The sequence below is a fragment of the Zychaea mexicana genome (assembly GCF_025766255.1).
Source record: "Zychaea mexicana strain RSA 1403 chromosome Unknown BDB00scaffold_17, whole genome shotgun sequence".
NCBI lineage: Eukaryota > Fungi > Mucoromycota > Mucoromycetes > Mucorales > Lichtheimiaceae > Zychaea > Zychaea mexicana.
This window is the reverse complement of record NW_026516680.1, coordinates 499,834-519,950: the sequence shown is the minus strand read 5'-3', so window position 1 is coordinate 519,950 and position 20,117 is coordinate 499,834. Positions and strand designations below refer to the sequence as shown.

The following is a 20,117-nucleotide window of genomic DNA, read 5'->3' as shown; positions in this document are numbered from 1 at the left end:
AGCTTGAATGCTAAACAAAAAGTTCGGGTGCCGGAGGAAGTGTTGATGATAGCTATTGATATTTCGATTTTGATCTACAAGCAGAAGCAGAAGCAGCAGCAATGTGGCGTAGACACACATACACAAAGTAATTATATAGTGGGTGAAACTATAAAAGAAGAAAGCGAGCACGAATTAGTGGGCTTCCTGCTACGTGGTAGCAAGCGGGGACCGTGTCCCCAAGTGTGATGTCAGGGGTAAAAAAAAAACAAAAAAACTTTTTTTCCTCGATGCTGGATAAGGTCCCTGCATAGGCCAGATCATTTGGTTCCTTTTGGGAAAATTGTATGTGGAGATGCTTTGACAAGAAAAAAGGGAAGACAAACAGTGACAGCTGACAAACGGATTGCATTTCGATATAATGTGTACGACCAGCTATCAATCCACTAATCATTTCATATTAAAGATCCCAATCATAGCAAGTATGCTGTTGCACATGAAGTGAGATATACAAATGTCATTTGAGCGAAGGGCACATAAATATACTGACTTGGCAATTGTTATTGCTCTTGCATCTACTGTACCTGCTACAGCAACAACAAACAACTGTGGCAAGTATCGAACTCTGTCGTAATGATAATGACAATGATGATCTATGTACTACGTTGTATATAGAAAGCTGCCGTGTGCGTAAAATGGTATGTTCTAAATGTGCGCAAATGGCGATCATCAGGGACGAACTGACCATTGCACAAGCTGAGACAAAACTTGGGGAAAGTAGTGTTGGTTTGATTTATATATAGTCTGTGGATGAGGTGGATGAGTGATGTATATAGTCGCAACAACAAGCGTTGCGGACGATGGTTCGATTCACTAGCTGTCTTGGTCATTTCTCAAAACAGATATGCAACCCATAAGTGCTAGTTGCACCCATTGCATATGATTTTCATGGGAAGAAGATAATATTGGATTACATAAAACATGAAGGGGTCCAATACACATCAAGCAGGAGATCTGACGCGGCAAAGGTACAATTTAAGTTTTTGGTTTACTTTTCTTTCTTTTCTAATTATCATATCTTCGTCATCTGGAAGGAAGGGGGATAGTCTCTTTCTCGCCAAGTAGAAAGAAAGCATGGTTTGAAGTGCAGTATGCTGTGCACTACGTATATTGCTGCATAATAGTCACCAGCTACTTACACATCGTTTTGTCTTGCAATCCTGACGAGAGGGAAAATCATTGGCGCAGGAGAAAAAAAGCTACTCTGTTGCATTTGCTTTCTTTTTTCTCACATCACAACAACAAAATCAACGATCGAGGAAATCCCATACTGATATTTTCAGAGATAATAAAAGGGGAAAAGAGAAGGGTTTCGCATCTGTTTGTTGTAACGTTTGTTTGTTGTAACATACAAAAGAAAATGTGGCAAGGTCCCCGTGATGCTGTGTCAACATCAGGGACCGGAATCCAAGACCGGAATTAGATGAGAAGACCAGTTTGCCGAGAGAGCGAGAGAGAGAGAGAGAGATGCATGTGTGGATACTATATTGTATGGTTTCATCCTCAGCACTGGATGGGAAAGGCCGCCGGTCATCAAGGCCGGTCGGTAACGAAACGACAAGATTACTATTTCCCATGCATAATATGTGTGAGCTGCAGGCACGTCACCAACATGAACACATCACATACATCTTACACACACGCACATTTGTACCAAAGAAAAAAGAGCCCTCCACAGCGACTGATTATCCTTACAGAGTATACGATGTCTCCCCCCCTCGCTGTGTCTGTAGTACATATACACTTTGTTATTAATGTTGTTGTTGATGATGGTGATGACGACGGTTAGGAGCGCACGTACCCATCACTACGCGATATGGCGGTTCGATTTACGTGCTTCTCTTTCACTCATTTCTTCTTCCTCTTCCCTATTGCACACGTCTTTCCACCCTCCCTCTCCTCATCCTCCTTCCCGCAAACAGCACACACACCCGCCCACCGTTTCTGATATCTCACTTTCGTTTCTAACTCGCTTGATTATTCATATTTTTGGATCCTTTCCTTTCTTTATTATAATCCCTGATGAATACTACTATGACCGATAACAAGTTCCTTTTCCCTACCGACGACTACATGAGCGATTACGCTGCCGTCCCGCCTCCATACGCGACAAAAGTTGAACTTTCTGAAGCTCCCGTGTTGTATCAAGGTTTGCGCTTGATTTCAGTCCCTCCTTCCGTTTCCAACATACAACACTACGCGTTTCCGAACGGAAACCAATGTTGTTTTCTTGTTTTTTGTTACTAACATCTGTGCTTGTAGAAGCCGCATTGAGCTATCTGAATACTAACGCCACCTCAATCTCTGTTGGAGGAACGACGCCGACGACGACGACGACAGACGCTTCGACAGCGTCCATGGTTGATCAGTCGAGTGTCGCCTTTCAACAACAACACCACCACCACCACCAACAGGCACAACAGCTGTTTCCCGAAGTATCAGTGGCTTCACAGCAAATGACGCCACGACCACAACAACACGAAGTTTGTGGTTTTGGGATGCAACGGAACGATCCCGACACGCCAATGTCAACGTTGACGTCCTGCTGCACTTCCCCTGCACCTGCGCCCATGATGAACACGTCAATGGCAAATGCCCCCATTGGTCTAGGTCTTTTACCGTGCACACCGACATCACCGAGCACGTCGTCGCCATCTCCATCGTCATCAGCATCCGTTTCCTCATCGCTTGCGCAATGCGCAATAAGTGAGGCTCCACGACCACAGCACCAACAACAACAGTTGTCCAGCGACAGTTTTTATCCAGAGTTTCTGCAGTACTCTAGAGAAAGCTATGAGGAGCAGCAGCCCAATCAACAGTCGTCGTCGGGGCGGAAAAAACGTCGAAATCAAGCACCGTGTGGCAATTCTGATGCAGTTACCCCTAGCACGCCTCCGGTAGCAGCAGGAGCAGCGATCGATGATGTCGCAGAAAATGACAGCCATCAAGGCACTAACTCAGCGTCGCCTACGACGGACGAATGGTCAGATCACATTAAAACTGAAGCTACCGCATCACAGCATCAGCCACAGTAAATATCAAACACTACTAACAGTTGCGTTAGTAGGAATAGAAGAAGTAGCAGCACTTTTGTTGCTGTGATCTAATCTTTGTCTTTATAGATCGTTGATCTCAAATTCTGAATTGCGTCGTCAAATCCACATTCAGTCTGAGCAGAAGCGACGTGCACAAATTAAAGACGGCTTCGAAGATCTGCGGAACGAGTTACCAAGCTGCTTGAATAAGAAGATGAGTAAGGTTGCATTGTTACACAGAAGTAAGTTTAAAGTTGACAGCCATCAAAATCGTCGTCGCCATAGCAGCCACATATTTACCAGCCAGTACTTATCTTGCTATGTAACTATTACAGCTGTCCAACATATCCAACATCTCAAAAGCACTCAAGTATCCATTCTGGCAGAGCTTGAGCGACTCGTTAATGAGAATGAACAACTGCGAAAGTAAGTACCTATCGACCTGACTGTAATGCACCAACAGCAGCAGCAGCAGCAAACGTACATATTCCAAAAAGAAACATCTTTGTCAATATCGTTATAACTCAAAAAGCGCCTTAACGCATCATCGTTAGATTTCAAGAAGGCGTTCTACAGAAGCAAGCGATAGAGAAGATGTACCACATGAACGCACATCCACTGTAATCTTGCGCTGCTGTTCGCTCTATCTTATATAATTTATAATTATGTTCTCGGTCCGTTTTCTATGTATTTACGTTTTTGCATTTCTTCCTTTCTCCCCGCTTCTATCACACATACCCACATTTTCTTCGCTTCAGTATCCTTCTAGGAAGGAAACCGAATCAGTTCTCCACCTTTTGTTTCCGTATTGAGCGTTGCATACTTCCCCCCCCCTTTCACCTCCCTTTGCATAATCAACCATCAAACACACAAACACATTAATGTCACAACCCTCCCAACCTTTGTATATGCGTATCACATCCTTTTATGCCCTCCATTTTCTCTTTTTCCTTTCCACGCTTTATCTTTTAATATCAAAAGTCTATTTTCTCTTTATTACTAGTTTTGTGTTCTTTGAGTGCGTGGGTGTACAGGTGTGAGTTTAAGCAAGTTCGGCATGCTTCTTGACGAAGGTCTCAACCTGAGGGCCGTTGCGCATACCAACAAATTGATCGACAACTTCGCCTTTGTTGAAGGCAGCCACAGTAGGCAGTGCGGCAATCTAATCAAACGTTTTGGGCGTATGTGAGTATGTTTTGCATGATATAAAGGAAACATAAGCCCATTTCCCTCCAGTCTGCTTCTCTAGTAAGCCTTACCTGGTATTTGGCAGCGAGCTCAACAGCTTCATCGACATCCAGTTTTACCAAAGTGACCTTGGGGTTAGCGGCAACCGACTTTTCCAACAATGGGCCGAGCATTTTGCATGGGCCGCACCAGCTATTATGTTAAACAACGAGGTTTAGGAAGGGAATTCGCGACCCAGGCTGCTTTCAAATCTTTTCTTCCTTACTTTGCATAAAAGTCGACAATGACAGGGTGATCGGCCTTGTTGACAAGTTCAGCAAAGCTCGTGCTGCTTGCTTCGACGGTTTTGCCCGTGAAGCGGGGAAGACCAGCATGGAACATGCGCTGGGAAACTGATTATGTGCAAGCAACCATTAGCATAGCATATACACGCACTATATTTCCACTTGTGGTAAAACAAGAGTCTCTCTTACTCTTGGCTGATTGTTGTGCGGGTCTGGCGAGTGTACGGAAAGCGTTCATGGTCAAAGAGTTGATTTCAAATCAGTTCGAGATCTCGCGTTTGTATGAGCCCGGTGAATTATTAAGTACTCCGCTCTTTGGTGTGCTCTTCCCCGACCTACTGTATCACGACTAGATGATAAACTATAGGGATCATGTGGGCACTCAATTAGGTTTATGATAAAATGAAAGGTGGATCGACGAATCTATTTAAGCTGACACTGTAGATAACCCCTTTCACCGACTCTATCGACCATTGTTACACCTATTACTTCAGCAACTTAACAATAACAAGATGAAATTCGCTCTCTCCTTGCCATTCCTTGCCGTTGCCACTGTTGCCACTGTTTCTGCAGATGAACAAGCTGCAAAGGCTGATGAAGAAGTATCTCAAGCATGGCAGCGTGGCCGTAACCCCATCTATGAATGGCCTCAATTCCCTAGTCCAGTGCCTGTACCTTTCCCTCTATTTCCACCTATCGTGATAGGTCCAATCCCGCCTTTGCCTCCTCTCCCTCCACTTCCACCGGCTCCACCTCTTCCGCCTCTTTAATTACGCTGCTTTCTACATGCGTATATTGGAGGGAGATATTTTCTGTTCTTTATGTAGCCAATTTCCTTTCGTGCAAATAAAAGAGCTTTGGTTGTTCATGTTAGAGAGATAATAGTAATATGTATACTTTTTTAGTTAACTTGTTGGAACGGAAATAAGCACACTTTTTTAATATTTAAAAAACATAGGTTTTACAAAATGCTACCCTGAGCCAAAGATAACAACATTGGATCATCAAAGTATTTGTTTATGCTGACATCCTCAGATAGACCCTACAAGATACACAATTAAAAAGCTCATGTAATTAGCAAATGCTACACTGGAGCTAGATTACTTGTGTTCATAACCAACAAATATTACCTTTCTTCTTCTAGTCTTAACCATAAAGTCTCGAGCCAAGTGCTGTGCTGGGCTTGCTTCCAATGGTCTGAGCACGATACTCGTGTCAAGAGGATCTCCAGGAACAATCTGCCAATGATCGAATATCTGTTGGCAGAATGCCTGACCTTGTGTGTGTGTCCGCAAATCAGTCTCAAAACCACACGAATCAATCACTGGAATAAATGCCTTGACAGTATATAATGGAGATCCAGGCTTGGGAATATCTTGTGTCACATGTCCTCTATACAATTTTGTCAGTCTAATTCTACATTGCTAACTTCCCTGTAACATGTTCCGCGTCATTTTTACCTTCGTCGTTGTAGAACTGCATATACGGCAGTAACACAGTCGGCAGGTGCCTGAATTTCAACATAGTACACTGGTTCCATCAATCGAGGAGTAGCCTATCGTTCGTTGTCATTGAAAGTAAGAGCGACCGTTAATCTCGGATCTAATAAATAGCATGGTTGTCTGCTTTCTTTGTCTTTAATAAACTTACCGTCAAAAACGATGAATAGCAAACGCGGCGTGAAGTAGGGATGATCTGACCACCACCTCTATATATAGGTTCATTTGCAAGTACTGTGTCTAGGATTCTAAATTTGACATTTCGTATGGCTGAAGGAAAAGAACATTTTCATTAGATTCACGTTTCACTTTGAAAACATCATGATATACAAAATATAAACTTACGTTCATCACAAAGGGGACCTTCTCGGGTACCCCATTGGAAACCTTGCTTGATCGAGTCTTTTACAGAGAATAATAGTTTCTTATCGACATCTGAAGGCAATGTGTCATCAAGTAGAATATTGGGGCCCATGTCATCCGGGCCGAATGCCCATATTGACCGTGATGCGAGAACATCCCAGTTGTAGTTCTTTTCCATATAGTTGCCAAGTTCCTTTGCTGGCCAGTTGATGCTGACTTTTCCGCTTTCGATATCCTCTGCAAGACCCTTTTCCATAGGTTCGGCGATGAATGTCAACTTGTTCCTATTTTTATAATAGTTAGAGTTGGTTATTCCTCCCTCAAGAGCAAACAGCTTTCAGGTAAGTGATGTATGATGTCTGTTCCTCTTACTTTTTGTTTGGTGTTTCTGCGAAACATTTGAGCGCTGATGTTTCCACGACTGTTTCACAGAACCGCACAACTGGATCTGCAACCTTCAGCTCAATTTCGGCGTACATTCGACGAAGGTCATGGAGCACACAGTCGAGATACAGTTCACCAGTACCAAGTACAATATGCTCTCCAGATTCTTCAACCTAGCATTGATATTGTTGGTCAGATACTCCATTTTCGAATAATTAAATTCTTCCAATATATATATATGTCTATACCTTTGTAGTTACTACAGGGTAACTCTTATTGATTCGCCGTAAGCCATCCAGCATCTTTGGTAATTCGGAAGGGTTCATAGGTTCAATAGCAACTTTGAGCGTAGCTGCAGTTGGGAAACGGAGTGGGCGGAAGATGTAAGAGTCCTCCTTCCATTTATGTTGTACGATGGTTGCAGTTTTAATGATAGAGCTGTCGACGCCTCCCAAAAGAACCCAATTGCCAGCAGGGACACCATCCACAGGCACACGGTATCTGTTTAAGCATCGTAGGATAGATAAGCATACGAGGGACCAGCAGATTGTCGTATATATAAACATAGAAAAAGAGGATTTTACCGTGACTCAAAGATCCAAGCATCAGACACCTTTTGCATGGTCATATCTTCCTCATCGTCGATAGTGTAGCTTTCACCGAGCACGCGTACAGTTTGGCCAGCTCGTACTGTACCACTAAACACCCGTCCAAAAGCATCAAAGCCAGTTGCGCTTTCGTTATCAAACAGCTTGGTGACGTGAATGACCAATGGACCCTCAGGATCGCACTTCTCCATGGCTTCTGCAATTTCGGTATCAAGTGGACCGGTGTAGATTTGCTGTATACGTTTAAGCGCGTTAGCGGCAGGAGAGGGGACGTGCTGTACCACCATATCAACAAATCCAGAAGGAGGACCAAAGAACTGAGACAAAACGACACGAAGCAATGGCTTGACGTTGAGACCATAATCCTTTTCCTTCAATCGGATGCCGAGCGAGCGCAAGGTTCTTTTCAGCTCTGCAGTATCTTCGCTGATAACCTAAAGGAAGAAAATTCCCATCATTAGATCGACTTGTCCTTAGGTGAAAATCAACTAAAAAATGAAGCTTGGTTTATCCCTTACCTGAGAGTATAACTTGTACAGTGGTTCGAGAATAAAGTGAACAAAGGAACGCTTACTGCCACGTCCCTGCGATGAGCGATGGAACGATCCTTCCTCGGGATTGAAGAATATTTCGCCCCAAAGACGCTTAGCGAACTCGTCAGCATCGATTTCGGCTTCTGCAAAAAGAAAAAACGCGCGTTAAGTATAATTCCACGACAGCAAAGATACTCCCAATATTCCAGATTTTATTCTCACCATAAGAATCGCTATACAGCCGTGCAAAAGATTTCAGAGAGAAGCACCAGCCAGTTTGGCTTGAAGCAAAGCAAACATTGCCTCGTTCAGGCGACAAACGGATGTTTTCACCACCAGGGGTAGCTCTGGTATATTAAAATGCGTATGAGTACATAATACCATATAATCACAGTAACCTTTCTTCCTTATAAATTGTATTGCCTTACTTAATAATTGAGTTTACTTCTTCGATGGTGTGGCGCAATTTAAAATACGCGTCTGTGGGAGGTAGCTTCAACTCGAGCATAAGACGATCAACTTTGTTGACAACCAAAGTCATGGCAATCTTTTCACGGATACAATGCTTGATAACTTGTTCGGTGTTGATCATAACCTACACCACAATAACATTTTCAATATTCCTTTTCCTTACTCCTTCACGCATATTAGACTAGACTTGAAATTATCCATACCCCTTCTACAACATCGACCACAATGACAGCGCCGTCAGCTAAACGTGTTGCAGCAGCGACCTCATCAATGAAGTTGGTGTGGCCTAACATCACACATATACAATTAGTTCAAAACCATTGAATCCGAACATAAGTCCAAGAGAAAGGTTAAGAGAGTCAGTATTATGTTACCTGGAGTGTCGAGTACATTCAACAGATACGACTTGTCATTAACATCCTGCATCACCATTGACATAGGCATGCTTTTGATGCTGAGACCTCGTTCACGTTCCAAAGTATGCGTATCGGTGTATCGTTCCTGAATAAGTATTACAGAGTGAGTTTTTTCGTCGTTGTTTTGCATCGTAAAACTGAGATTTTTGTACAGTTGTTCAGCGAGATATGAGTATATAGAGATGTTTAACGATTTCGTACCGGTTCATCAACGTTAATAGGTACATAATGCGTTTCCGAAACAAGCATATCGACAAACGACGTTTTTCCGTGATGAAGATGACCGACAACAGCAATATTGCGAACGAGATCAGGGAAATTCATCATATCCGTCATGAATCTATCATAAAGATTTTAAGTTTCTCTGTTAGTGTCCATTGTCCATCAGAAGAAAACAAAAGAACACCGCTTACTCTTTGCTGTATCGTGTATCGGGCAGATCCTTTTCGGTCAACAAGAATTTGCGCACTTTGACGGGTGCAATAATAGGTTCTGTTAATGGCTGTGTATCTTCTTCTTGTACTAGGGCTTCCACGTCCGGACCATAGACTTCTTCAGCTGAAGGATAGTACTTTTTGTCCTCATGTAAAACAATTTGGTTTTGAGGAATGTCTAAACAGTGGTAATTGACAAATTTAATGCGCTTGCGCGGTATGTTTCCAAGTCATGGCATCACGACGGAAAACTATTCCATAATCCCAAGAATATCAACTGGCAACCCCATTTTATATACACTCACCATCAATTTGCATTAAAGCTGTTTCTCCAACAGGTTCTTCCTCGCGTTCGCCTTCCTCGCCACTGCCAGCGCCTCGGACAGGTGTCGTTTCAAAGCCGCCAATGGCTTCTTCTTCCTCTTGTTCCTCTTCGAGCCCCAGATCCTCGTCTTCATCCTCTAGATCGGGGCCAATGTAGTTGCCGAATTCGTCATAAAGTTGATCATCCATGGTTTTTTATAAGAGGATTTACGAAGATCGCGCGCCAAAGAAAGAGAAAATGGGCGTTATTATAGAATAGTAAGTGAGAGTGTGGTTGGTAAGACAGCAGAGGCTGTTTTGTGACAGTCAAACTTAAAAGCGACAGAGCGACAGAGCGGGAAGTCAAAATAATTCGCGATGTTGCCATCACCCAGAGTGTGGATTATCATCATTTCTTAATGACTAATCAATTGGACGGATGGATATACAGTATATTAACTATGTACATTATTATTACAGTAAAAAGAGGGATAGCGCAAGTAAGTGACTAGATCATGACTTATTTGGCTGAAGTCCAGTATTTACAATGATCTGTGTTGCTAGGAAGACTCCTCTCATCTTCATTAGCTGGTGGAAATTATGAGGCAGACTCTGCATTAAGCTCTCTTGAGCACCTAATACACAGTTATAAACAAATAAGCTTATATACTTAATAAAATGTGCTATAAACATAAGAATATCAAGAATGATAACGACAGCTTATATTAAGTTACCTGATCCCTTCATTTGTACGTCAGGTTTCAAAACATCGCATATATTCACAGGAACACCAGGTCTGTCAATTTCTTGCAAATAGTTTCGCCACTGTAATACAAGCACCAAAGGATTGTTTTCACTTAATAAAAGAGATGAATGTCAATTAAAAGTATAAAAAAAAGAGATAATAATTTGAGATAAGATCGTCTCATACTTTGTGCTTGTGAACTTCAATTGATCGAGCTCCACTTGTTCTACCGAAACCGATCGATTAGCATATACCGCCAGCAGTTTTTCGAACGTTGTTTTGCGTTCATGCTCCAGTTTGGCATAATGTCTTAACAACCGAAAAAACGCGAGAAGATTACGTTCTTCTCTGATACTAAAGTCGAAATGAAAAGGAGGAGTTACTTTTGCAATGCTAACTATCTCGTATATTACATGTATACTGTCTTGTATAGTTGATGTTACCTGTGCAGTAATGGACCCGCATCTACATCCAGATCAATGCTTGTAGTAAAGTCCAGTTTTTGAATTGAAAGTTTAGATTCAAGTACTTCAAACGTAACCGAGAATTCTTGATCATAAGCGTTTCCAGACAGCTCACAGCGTCGTATGGCTATACACAACAGATGGGAACTATATCAGAAACAAAACAATGCTACAAACATATTCTCTCTTACAAGCATCACAACACTTACCGCTGTCATCAGCTGCATTAACAATTGTATTGTTTGCTTTCAAGATTACCATCTGGCCAAACTTGGCTTGAAGATCCATCTAATATACATGCATATTAGAAAAAGAAATCGGACGCATATGGTATAAGCATTTGTCTCAATATTGTTCACTAACCTCCGGATTGTTAATTGCTTGTTCACGGATCTCTGCATGCGGTTGTACGAAGCTTGATCCAGAAAGATCAGCAGCATTTTTTGGGAGTGGTGCACTTCCAATATGGAGGAGATAATCGCTGCAGTCGTCGTGAATGTTAGTGAATTGAGTAAGTGATGGTTGAATCGCTCACATATATATATACACCATCGAGCAGACACATCCGACTTTCCTTCCCCTTATAAACAGGTATACTTACAATATAGCTTTCATATCAGTGATATCATTGTCAATATTTTCGTGATCCACTTCCATAGCATCTGCACGTTCCTCGGGTGTCAATTTCATAATGGCTGCCTCGTGCTCTCTTCGTTTCTTCCGTGCTTCCAACTGCTGGCGCAGTTTCTGGACTTGTTTTTCAGCAGCATTAACTTGTAATCGTAGCACCCTACTTTGTACTTCTAAAGGATCGTTATTGTTTTGATTTTGTTCCTATTAGGTTTGTTTAATCAGAGTTAATGGCAATAATGAATTGAAAAGCACACTGAATCAAAGCATACAAGATCTCCTTCTATTTGACGATTAACAGCACTCTCTTGAGCTTCGCGTAGCTTTTCTTGAAATCGATCGTTTGTAGTTCGATAATCGAAAGGAAATTCTTCAGAATCAGTGTCGGATTCTGTCATTTTCTTTTGTTCTTTTTTTTTTTTTGTTAAGGTGCAGGTGAAAAAGTTCCTGGGCTCAAAGGTTCGCGTTTGTAATAAAGAACCCCGCGATTTCCGGAATCGCGACCCGTGTTATAGGATGACACCCGTCACCTGATTTTGCTGGCATCCTGTCATCCTGTATCGTACGCGAAGTTATGTTTGGCATTTCCGTATACAATCACAGATATATGACGTTGTTATGGAGATCATCTTCTAGCTCATTTTATCTCAAAAGGGTAGGATTTTCCCTTGTTTGAATCATCAAAGCATAGCATGAGAAACTGCTCGTGTTAAGCGCGTAAATGTTACGCTCACGAAACAAACACAACGTGTTTACACATATTATTATCTATGCTACAGCATACCCTATAAGACAGGACGATGAAACAATGATCGCTGACATTTGATTCTTCTTCGCATGTTACGATGGTGTAGTTTAATGATGTATTGCAGCCACTTCACTCGTATACTATGAGGCAAATGGATGGTTAGATTTCTCTGCGAGACAGCACAAGCGTTGCTATAAATACAGGAAGGATGGCACATGTCTGTCGTCTCTTCTCTTAGCTGGTCGCAGGACAAGAAGCATGCTTGATAGGAACATGTACACCATTTTAGTTTGAACTTTATTTACCGTTATCATCGATTCCAGCTTTGTTGTCATTGTCTGCTACTACCTCAGCCACTTGTGTAGAACTACGTATCATAAATCGTGAAAGAAACTACAATGCCCACAGCTAAAGGTATTTTACCATGTAGTAGCTTAATTATGCGTATTAACGATTGCGATAATAGCCCTTGATTTCCATTCTTTGTATGTATACAGCAGTTATTGCATATTTATGGCGATTGTTAAGATTTCAATTAGCATAATGTTACATACGTCGATCATAGTACGTACATCATTATGTTGATTATTCTGATATGAAAATATAAGAACAATTATTAACGATATAATTGCTATATCGTAATGAAATACTTTGCTTCTTTGCAGGTATAGGCATTTAAAAAAACGCAACCATCTGCTGGTACTACACATACCAAATACATAGTAAGAAATGAAGTGTCCAAAAGGGGTGAAACCAATTACAACTACTTTTACGGCCGTCTTAAAATTCACCTAGTACATAGCAAATGTTAACATAACAATGGAAAAAAGTGATCCGGCCTGCTTTTACATACAGACACATATTTGTAGAGGAGCTATTGAAGTGTGATGGCCTGCCGAAGATTGACTTTGTCGCCTCGAATCCCGATCCTGTGTCACGTACGAACTTTAAAAACTGGTGCACGCATAGGACAGCATAACTTCCATTGTTAGCTCTTAAACCCATTGTACCACAAGTGCCGACCAAAAGCGAGTGATCATGAAAAGAAAAGCCGATTCCAAGGTCGACAATAACAATCCTAAGCGCAAGCACCGAATCAACAACTGGAGCAACGTATCGTCGCAAGTGGGCAGCTTGCATTGTGCATACCACAAATCACTCAACGTTTCTCTGGAATCTGTCGTAAACAACGTTCAGCATTATAACCAGGGCCGCTACCGATCTGCGATCGACAGCACAACACTCGATCTTAAAAAGCTGGCAAACAAGCGTGTAGCCCTCCTAGACATTCGCGCTGCTGCCTTGGGCAAGGAAGCGCAATTCGAACTTGGATTGCGCGTTGCCGAAACGATAATACAATCAGCACCTTCGTTACCTACCGGGTACCTGCGCGCCGGTGAATTACATTCCACGTGAGGCCATCAACAGGCTGCAATCAAGATCTACGAGCAAGGATTTGCAGCTATCAAGGATGATGAGCAGCGAAGTTTACTGCAAGTGCACTATAAAGTAGCGAAAGCTCAACAAGAACGCCGTATCGATATCGTTGCTCCAGTGCCTTTTGAGATCGTGTCAAATATCATGAAACACATTGACACAAAGAATCTGTTACGGACCCTCAAAATCTCCAAAACATGGCATACTCGGTTATCGGACTGCCCTGGCATATGGTCGACGATCAGGATACAAGGTCATTTAGGTTTTACCGAGGCAGACTTGGCGCAACTAGCAAAAATCAGCCATCATGTAGAGAATCTGGAACTTTTAGATATCACAGACAAACACTTTTGTGAGGGAGCACTCGTGCAAATCATGAGGGGGACATATAAGAAACTAGAAAAACTTGAAATTTGTGGTATGTGTTATTAATACTACAGTATACAAGAATACGTACATGCAACCAAAATGCCTCTGACGATGCTAATCATTCATTGTATTATGTCATAGACTGCAAAATTCAAAACATTAGTAATTTGATCCTTGCTGTATCAAGAGTCGCAAGTACGCTGACCAAGCTGGATATTTCTGACCGTGAGAATCTGCCACTTATACCGTTTGGCACCGTGCTGTGGATGTGCCAAAATCTCAGAGAATTCCGGTATTCGCACAAGGTTGTTTATTCTAAACAGTCGCTCGGCTCGTTTGGTACCCCTTTTATGTCATCGCTGACGCACTTGGAGCTTTGCATGCGTGGTTTTCGAGGAGACTGCTTGGAGGAGATACTTCCGCGATGTCAAAAACTGCGCTTTCTGACTTTGGATGGATGCCGATCTTCTACATTTTCCTTGATCCACCGCTGCTGCCCCGATCTAGAAATCCTGGTTTTCAACCAATTCCATTACCAGTGGACAAAAAGTCTTCTTGACGATAACTCTGCAACACGAAAAGGACTCCGATATGCTATTGTCAATCTGGACGATCTGAGCGAATTTGTACCATATTTGAACGAACATCGAGAAACGATCGAGGAGCTAGGCATATCCATGAACTTTTTTGACAACGGAAGCGGGTTTCGAGATCTCGGTGAACTGAGTAACCTGAAAAGGTTGGAGATATCGTACACTGATGCTCACGCTACACTGGCTTCTCTACTGCAAAAATCACCGTCCGTAGAGTCATTGACACTTATTGGATGCGATTTGCGTAATGTGGGTATCATTAGTGCTATCGAGACTTTCAAACATCTGAACAACCTCAAGATGGTGAACAAGTGCGATATTATCTATGAGGACATGCAGCATCTATTACAAAGCTTCGCGCAACCACTGGATGGACAGCGATTGAAAGATATTGCTCTAATTGAAGGCAGCTTCATGGACGACGCTTTACTCCACATGCTCCTGGATATTAGATCGCTCACGAATATCACTCTTAGTTATTGCCGGAGGTTAACACCACAAGGCATTAATAGCTTTTGCGAAAATCTGTCTCGTCTTCCCGACTTTCATACATTCGTTATGCTTGGTCTGCGATGTGTTACAGACAGTACTCTAGCATGTCTTTACAACGTCAAAACTCTCAAGAATGTAACTTTGGATTCTCTTGCTGCTATCACCCCAGGAGCAGTACAAGCTTTAAAGCACGCAACAAATGCAAAAATAGACTGCTCAGATTGTTACGAAGCATCCTTTGCTGTAGACACTTCTGATAGCGAAGAAGAGGAAGATTAACAATAAAATCCTTTGCAAAAGCTTGTGCAAATTTACAAAGATATGCTGTAATTACTATTAAAGCCAAAAAGACAGATACAAAAGTAATAAATAAACAAATAAACTACAACAAATCAGAAAAGACCTAACCGCGTCTTCTTCTCATTCATGCGTGGAGCAATATACGCACCCAAGAAACTGTACAAATCATTCCGCACAGCATCATTCTCAAATGCCGTAAACCGTTTAGCATTCCGTTCAGTGTCTACCACAATCAGCTCGAGGTTGTCCAAATTGAGATGCTCCTGCTCCACCAAGGCTTTGATCCTGTTCGGCGTGCCCACACCCAAATGGACTGGATCCTTTTGCAAAAACTCGGCTTGTTCCTTGACCTTCATATGCTTCGCAAACAACTTGGCAACTTTTCCCAACGGTTTCATAGCACGAGCCAAATCAGCAGCTCGCATAGCTGCATGTGTCAAGACTAATACAGTCGGTGCAGCCGGATCTTGTGGCTTCTTGTCCAATTTTTTGTGATGCAACATGCCGAATTTAATATAGTTGGGCAACGTGTCAAGGGTATGTTCGGGTTGTTTGAATTGAGCATTGTTGACAAACTGGTCTTCCGGCAAGATTTGTTCTTCGAGTTCGACTTGAGTCAGGTTGGGTAAGGCAGATCGTTGGCGATCTTGAACGTATTGGAATTGGGTTTCGCGATCAGCCTTGTAAACATGATCTAACGAGCGGAATGGATCGTTGACTTTTCGTTTCTTCTTTTGTTTGTTCTTTTTTTTCTTTTCTTGTTCTTGTTGTTGTTGTGTCGTATTACTGTCGTCTTCGTCTTCGTCTTCAACTTTACGTTTACTGCCTACAGTAGGCCCTTCGTTGTCAGATTCAACTGATCCTTCCAAATAGAAATCGTCTTCAAGGGCATCGCCCGAAATTGGTCGATCACTCATGGCAGGGAATATGGAGACGATCTGTCAAAATAGTAAAACTAAAAAGAAAAAAAAATCTGGTTTCTGACTTGAAAATGCTCGCCAAAAAAGGAAACGTTCTTAGGGACCCTATTTAAAATCAGCATTAGCCTACAACACCGACACTGATCAAAGATACCGGCATGGGAGAATGGCAATGCTGATATATCAGCTCAGTACTGACTGACTGTTTTATTATTTTAGAGAGAACTCATGTATATATTGATACTGGTGCTCTCTTTTACCACTACCTCTAAAAGAATAAATAATCTTGGATGCAACCACATAACATGGAGGGGAACATCAAACGCAAGAAACAGGACACCACAACTTTTGGCTACGAAGAAGAATCTAGTCGGAAACGGCCAAAACATCAGGACGGCCGCCTCTACGAGTGGATTCATAGCGGCGTTCTGTTTGATTTTACCAATCAACCGACAACAACAGAGGAAGCTGCGCGAGAAGTGGTCAAGTGCCTGGGACTGCACAATGTTGAAAGCATCGAACTCGTCCCGTATTTGGAGAATGGACAAGGCAACCTTATGGACTATGACCAAAACAAGACGGGTTTTCATTTGTTCGTAAAGATTCCCTCGGCATCTGTTCGACTCCAAGCCCAGGATCGAGGTGTTCGTGCCAACAAATACCCAGGAGCCCCACTCGTATACGGCATTCCCATTGCCGCTTATCCCGAAATTTTGCAACTAAAGAAAGCAGGAAAGCACCTATCCTTCGATGAAATCAAAAGAAAAAAGGCAGAGTAGTCTCTTTATAGCACGTATCTTGACCTTCAAGTATAGCCATTGCTCATGTACACCTCAGAAAATAAAGCATGCTACTGTAGTCAGGGTTACTGACCACCTTTATTGAAGCGATCAAAGAATTTTCCAGTTATGGAAGGCTTTGTCTCACCTCCGATAGTGGGGCACACTGGTGCAGAATAAGCACGCAGAAGGAGGAAGCCGTCACCCTGCAGCCTTGGGTTTCCCGCTGTAAAGAAACCCACACACTCCGTCTGCTGTTCTTTCTCTTTCGAACAGGAACATAGCAACTTTTAATATGAATCACGGTAAAAAATTACAGCCCAAATTATCTGTAAAGAAAAATGGCACGCGTTTTTTTTTTAATTTTGAACTTTTATTTGTCCAAACAGAATTCAATTCTAAAAAGCAACAAGAAGTGGAAAAACTCATCAACGAAGAGTACAAGACATGGAAAAAGAACTCGCCTTTTCTTTATGACTTGCTGATTTCACATGCACTAGAATGGCCAAGTTTGACGTGTCAATGGTTTCCAGAAGTAGAAAAGTAATAATTAAATAAGTCGATTGTTTAATCGCGCGCACTCTTGAAATGTACCGTTGACTGATTGGTACACCATATGACATGCATTTTGACCTGTGTTTTCTCTTATAGTCATCCCGATGAGAATTATAAAATACAGCGACTTTTGCTAGGCACGCACACGAACGATGACGATCGGAATTACGTCCAAATTGCTACCGTACGACTACCCAACAATGAAAACGCTCCAAATGGCAAGAGCACTGATGAGAATGCCATGGGTAAAGGCCAACGCCTTTTTTTTGCTTACACTATCCTTCATACTATATTGCTTGAAGTTTTTTCTCACAAGAAAAGCTTATTCTTAGAAACCGACGACGATAACAACACAAGCGGCACTGCACCATACGATTCGCATATCAAGATTGAACAGAAAATTGTACATGAAGGCGAAGTAAACCGAGCGCGTTACCAGTGCGACAATACCGACATGATTGCGACAAAGTCAAGGGCTGGTGAAGTCTATGTATTCAACAGAAAAGAATTTAGCCAATTTCCACGCGTATTTGAGCGCTTCAATCCTACGTTGCGGCTATCAGGACACGACAAGGAAGGATATGGACTGGCATGGAACCCACACAAGAGCAAATCTACGCATCTGATCAGTGGTAGCTTTGATGCACGCGTTTGTTATTGGGATATTGGTGCCACATCGAAAGAAAACAAAGTCATCGAGCCGTTGCGAGTATATACTGGACATACAGCCCCTGTTGAGGATGTTGCTTGGCATCCTCAATTCGAATCAATATTTGCGTCTGTTGGGGACGACTGCAAGTTGATGATGTAAGGAAGTAAAGAAGGAAGAAGTTGTTAGAGCTGTATTATTCCACATTGATTAATTTAGTACTTACTCTCACATATACTTACTGCAAATTAGTTGGGATGTCCGAAGCAGCTCACCAGCTGATTCTCCGGTGCACGACATTTATGCACATAATGGCGGGGTCAATTGCGTCGGATTCTGTCCGAGCAGCCAATTTGTGTTAGCAACTGGTTCCGGCGATAAGGTAAAAGGATGAAAAGAAAAGCGAAAGATGAAGAGAGCAGTGTAATTTCGCGATCTGCGCCATGTGCGCATTGTGTATAGCGTAAATGGATTATATGCTGGATTAAATTGACTCCATGGGTTTTCCCCCATTTTCATAGACAGCCGCCCTGTGGGATTTGCGAAATACTCAGCAAAAATTACATGAAATGCACGGTCACTCAGGGGAAATTCTTCAAATTGAATGGTCACCCCATCACGAATCTGTTCTTGCGACGGCAGGCAACGATAGACGAGTGTTAGTCTGGGATATGTCAAGGATAGGAGAAGAGCAGTCGCCTGAAGATGCACAAGACGGGCCGCCAGAATTATTGGTAAGGACAAGATAGGGAGATGGTGGAAACGTTCTTCCGCCCATCGCCCTCATTCTCTTTTTGATTTATGTGCTGATCTGATTGGAGCGCAACATCTTATCGATCTCTTTTACCGTTTATTTAATGCTCCTGAACTCTGTTTTCTTTGTTTTTTTGCTGTGAAGTTTATGCACGGGGGTCACACCAACAAGATCTCCGACTTTGGTTGGAACCCTGTAGACCCGTGGATGCTGGCAAGTGCGGCTGAGGATAACATTGTACAAGTGTGGCAGATGGTATGTTGGATCTTGATGAGCGAGAGAGTAGCAGTGACGCTTTGTGACAACAAAAATTTACCAAGTGGCTCTTTTATAAAAGGCAAGTACTATTTATGGGCCGCCTATACCAGAAGATCTGGAAGAAGCAGCGAAGGGAGATGAGGATAGCGTAGCAGCAGCAGCAACTACCGGCGGGGGTGATGCCATGCAGGAATGATGATCAGAAAATTTCAGCATAATAAATTTTTGCAGGTTTCCCAGCAGTCCCATCCAAAACTAAATTTTTCTCTAACATATATTGAGAGCACATTCTATAAAAGCCTGGCACATAAATGCGAGAATAGCTCTTTGTCACTATTACACCAGACACTGCTTGCGGTTTTTTTTAAAGTAATATACAGAAATGTGCGATCTTAACTGGTGCGCTGTGTGCGATAAAGCCATTCATTCCTCATTGGTACATATACTTTTGTCTACTCTATTCTTTGTTCTTCATTGCTATACCACGATGATAGGTTTCGCTAACCTGTTCCTGAAAATTATAGTCAACGTTATATTGCTCCGACGAATGTCTTCAGCATGACGCATTGAGTCGACATCCGTTGCTTGGTTACAACTCGCCGAGTTTAGGGGTTTCTTGGCAAAGTCTACAGAGCGTCGCATCAGCAACCATCGTCATAACAACCATAGCCATGACAACCGTTCTCATGACAAACGTCTCTATGGCAGCTGTGGAAGCATGATAAGCAACGACAACAGCACTGGCAGGAACCGGATCATTAAACGACGCCAACGGCAACGATTACTTCCTTCCGTCTTTGTTGCACAGTGCAACGTCTACGGATGATGAAGAGGAACCATCGCCGGCCCTGACTCCCGAATCGGCCT

The 20,117-nt window shown here is 42.4% G+C and overlaps 11 protein-coding genes across 11 annotated transcripts; 7 read left to right on the top strand and 4 right to left on the bottom strand.

Moving 5' to 3' along the window:
• The first annotated feature begins 1,886 nt into the window (after positions 1 to 1,886).
• BDB00DRAFT_927106 (uncharacterized protein) lies at positions 1,887 to 4,025 on the top strand. The gene is made up of 5 exons (XM_053128865.1): positions 1,887 to 2,188; positions 2,302 to 3,070; positions 3,162 to 3,316; positions 3,410 to 3,500; positions 3,629 to 4,025. Exons 1-5 carry the CDS (start codon positions 2,062 to 2,064, stop codon positions 3,696 to 3,698), a joined length of 1,212 nt encoding a protein of 403 aa, XP_052982327.1. The 5' UTR covers positions 1,887 to 2,061; the 3' UTR covers positions 3,699 to 4,025.
• Positions 4,026 to 4,030: 5 nt separating this feature from the next.
• BDB00DRAFT_811532 (thioredoxin-like protein) lies at positions 4,031 to 4,869 on the bottom strand. Its single transcript, XM_053122640.1, has 3 exons — positions 4,528 to 4,869; positions 4,334 to 4,454; positions 4,031 to 4,236 (listed from the first exon to the last, which is right to left on the bottom strand). Exons 1-3 carry the CDS (start codon positions 4,641 to 4,643, stop codon positions 4,117 to 4,119), a joined length of 357 nt encoding a protein of 118 aa, XP_052982326.1. The 5' UTR covers positions 4,644 to 4,869; the 3' UTR covers positions 4,031 to 4,116.
• Positions 4,870 to 5,058: 189 nt separating this feature from the next.
• On the top strand, positions 5,059 to 5,474 carry BDB00DRAFT_869961 (uncharacterized protein; the record flags this gene model as incomplete). The annotated part of the gene is made up of 2 exons (XM_053126654.1): positions 5,059 to 5,251; positions 5,452 to 5,474. The coding sequence occupies 2 exons, from the start codon at positions 5,059 to 5,061 to the stop codon at positions 5,472 to 5,474; spliced, it is 216 nt and encodes a 71-aa protein (XP_052982325.1).
• A 33-nt stretch (positions 5,475 to 5,507) lies between these two features.
• On the bottom strand, positions 5,508 to 9,767 carry BDB00DRAFT_759182 (P-loop containing nucleoside triphosphate hydrolase protein; the record flags this gene model as incomplete). The annotated part of the gene is made up of 16 exons (XM_053119103.1): positions 5,508 to 5,588; positions 5,677 to 5,938; positions 6,007 to 6,101; positions 6,197 to 6,315; positions 6,391 to 6,692; positions 6,781 to 6,965; positions 7,041 to 7,293; positions 7,377 to 7,834; positions 7,919 to 8,076; positions 8,156 to 8,280; positions 8,362 to 8,528; positions 8,608 to 8,690; positions 8,779 to 8,905; positions 9,022 to 9,160; positions 9,234 to 9,432; positions 9,560 to 9,767. The coding sequence occupies 16 exons, from the start codon at positions 9,765 to 9,767 to the stop codon at positions 5,508 to 5,510; spliced, it is 2,961 nt and encodes a 986-aa protein (XP_052982324.1).
• A 226-nt stretch (positions 9,768 to 9,993) lies between these two features.
• BDB00DRAFT_811529 (uncharacterized protein) lies at positions 9,994 to 11,869 on the bottom strand. The gene is made up of 7 exons (XM_053122639.1): positions 11,669 to 11,869; positions 11,368 to 11,600; positions 11,130 to 11,247; positions 10,976 to 11,054; positions 10,746 to 10,893; positions 10,489 to 10,656; positions 9,994 to 10,413 (listed from the first exon to the last, which is right to left on the bottom strand). The coding sequence occupies exons 1-7, from the start codon at positions 11,792 to 11,794 to the stop codon at positions 10,278 to 10,280; spliced, it is 1,008 nt and encodes a 335-aa protein (XP_052982323.1). The 5' UTR covers positions 11,795 to 11,869; the 3' UTR covers positions 9,994 to 10,277.
• Positions 11,870 to 13,143: 1,274 nt separating this feature from the next.
• Positions 13,144 to 13,643, top strand: BDB00DRAFT_182456 (uncharacterized protein). The gene has a single exon (XM_053116376.1). The coding sequence runs from the start codon at positions 13,183 to 13,185 to the stop codon at positions 13,558 to 13,560; it is 378 nt and encodes a 125-aa protein (XP_052982322.1). The 5' UTR covers positions 13,144 to 13,182; the 3' UTR covers positions 13,561 to 13,643.
• On the top strand, positions 13,644 to 15,371 carry BDB00DRAFT_182457 (uncharacterized protein). Its single transcript, XM_053116377.1, has 2 exons — positions 13,644 to 13,999; positions 14,092 to 15,371. Exons 1-2 carry the CDS (start codon positions 13,726 to 13,728, stop codon positions 15,312 to 15,314), a joined length of 1,497 nt encoding a protein of 498 aa, XP_052982321.1. The 5' UTR covers positions 13,644 to 13,725; the 3' UTR covers positions 15,315 to 15,371.
• On the bottom strand, positions 15,328 to 16,276 carry BDB00DRAFT_811524 (U3-containing 90S pre-ribosomal complex subunit-domain containing protein). Its single transcript, XM_053122638.1, has one exon. The coding sequence runs from the start codon at positions 16,250 to 16,252 to the stop codon at positions 15,428 to 15,430; it is 825 nt and encodes a 274-aa protein (XP_052982320.1). The 5' UTR covers positions 16,253 to 16,276; the 3' UTR covers positions 15,328 to 15,427.
• Positions 16,277 to 16,525: 249 nt separating this feature from the next.
• BDB00DRAFT_927100 (uncharacterized protein) lies at positions 16,526 to 17,034 on the top strand (the record flags this gene model as incomplete). Its single annotated transcript, XM_053128864.1, has 1 exon — positions 16,526 to 17,034. The coding sequence occupies exon 1, from the start codon at positions 16,546 to 16,548 to the stop codon at positions 17,032 to 17,034; it is 489 nt and encodes a 162-aa protein (XP_052982319.1). The 5' UTR covers positions 16,526 to 16,545.
• A 148-nt stretch (positions 17,035 to 17,182) lies between these two features.
• BDB00DRAFT_811521 (WD40-repeat-containing domain protein) lies at positions 17,183 to 19,569 on the top strand. Its single transcript, XM_053122637.1, has 7 exons — positions 17,183 to 17,339; positions 17,424 to 17,577; positions 17,686 to 17,834; positions 17,922 to 18,396; positions 18,491 to 18,620; positions 18,760 to 18,972; positions 19,137 to 19,569. Exons 1-7 carry the CDS (start codon positions 17,330 to 17,332, stop codon positions 19,389 to 19,391), a joined length of 1,386 nt encoding a protein of 461 aa, XP_052982318.1. The 5' UTR covers positions 17,183 to 17,329; the 3' UTR covers positions 19,392 to 19,569.
• BDB00DRAFT_182412 (uncharacterized protein) lies at positions 19,560 to 20,104 on the top strand. Its single transcript, XM_053116375.1, has 2 exons — positions 19,560 to 19,686; positions 19,775 to 20,104. The coding sequence occupies exons 1-2, from the start codon at positions 19,633 to 19,635 to the stop codon at positions 19,970 to 19,972; spliced, it is 252 nt and encodes an 83-aa protein (XP_052982317.1). The 5' UTR covers positions 19,560 to 19,632; the 3' UTR covers positions 19,973 to 20,104.
• The last annotated feature ends 13 nt before the right edge of the window (positions 20,105 to 20,117 follow it).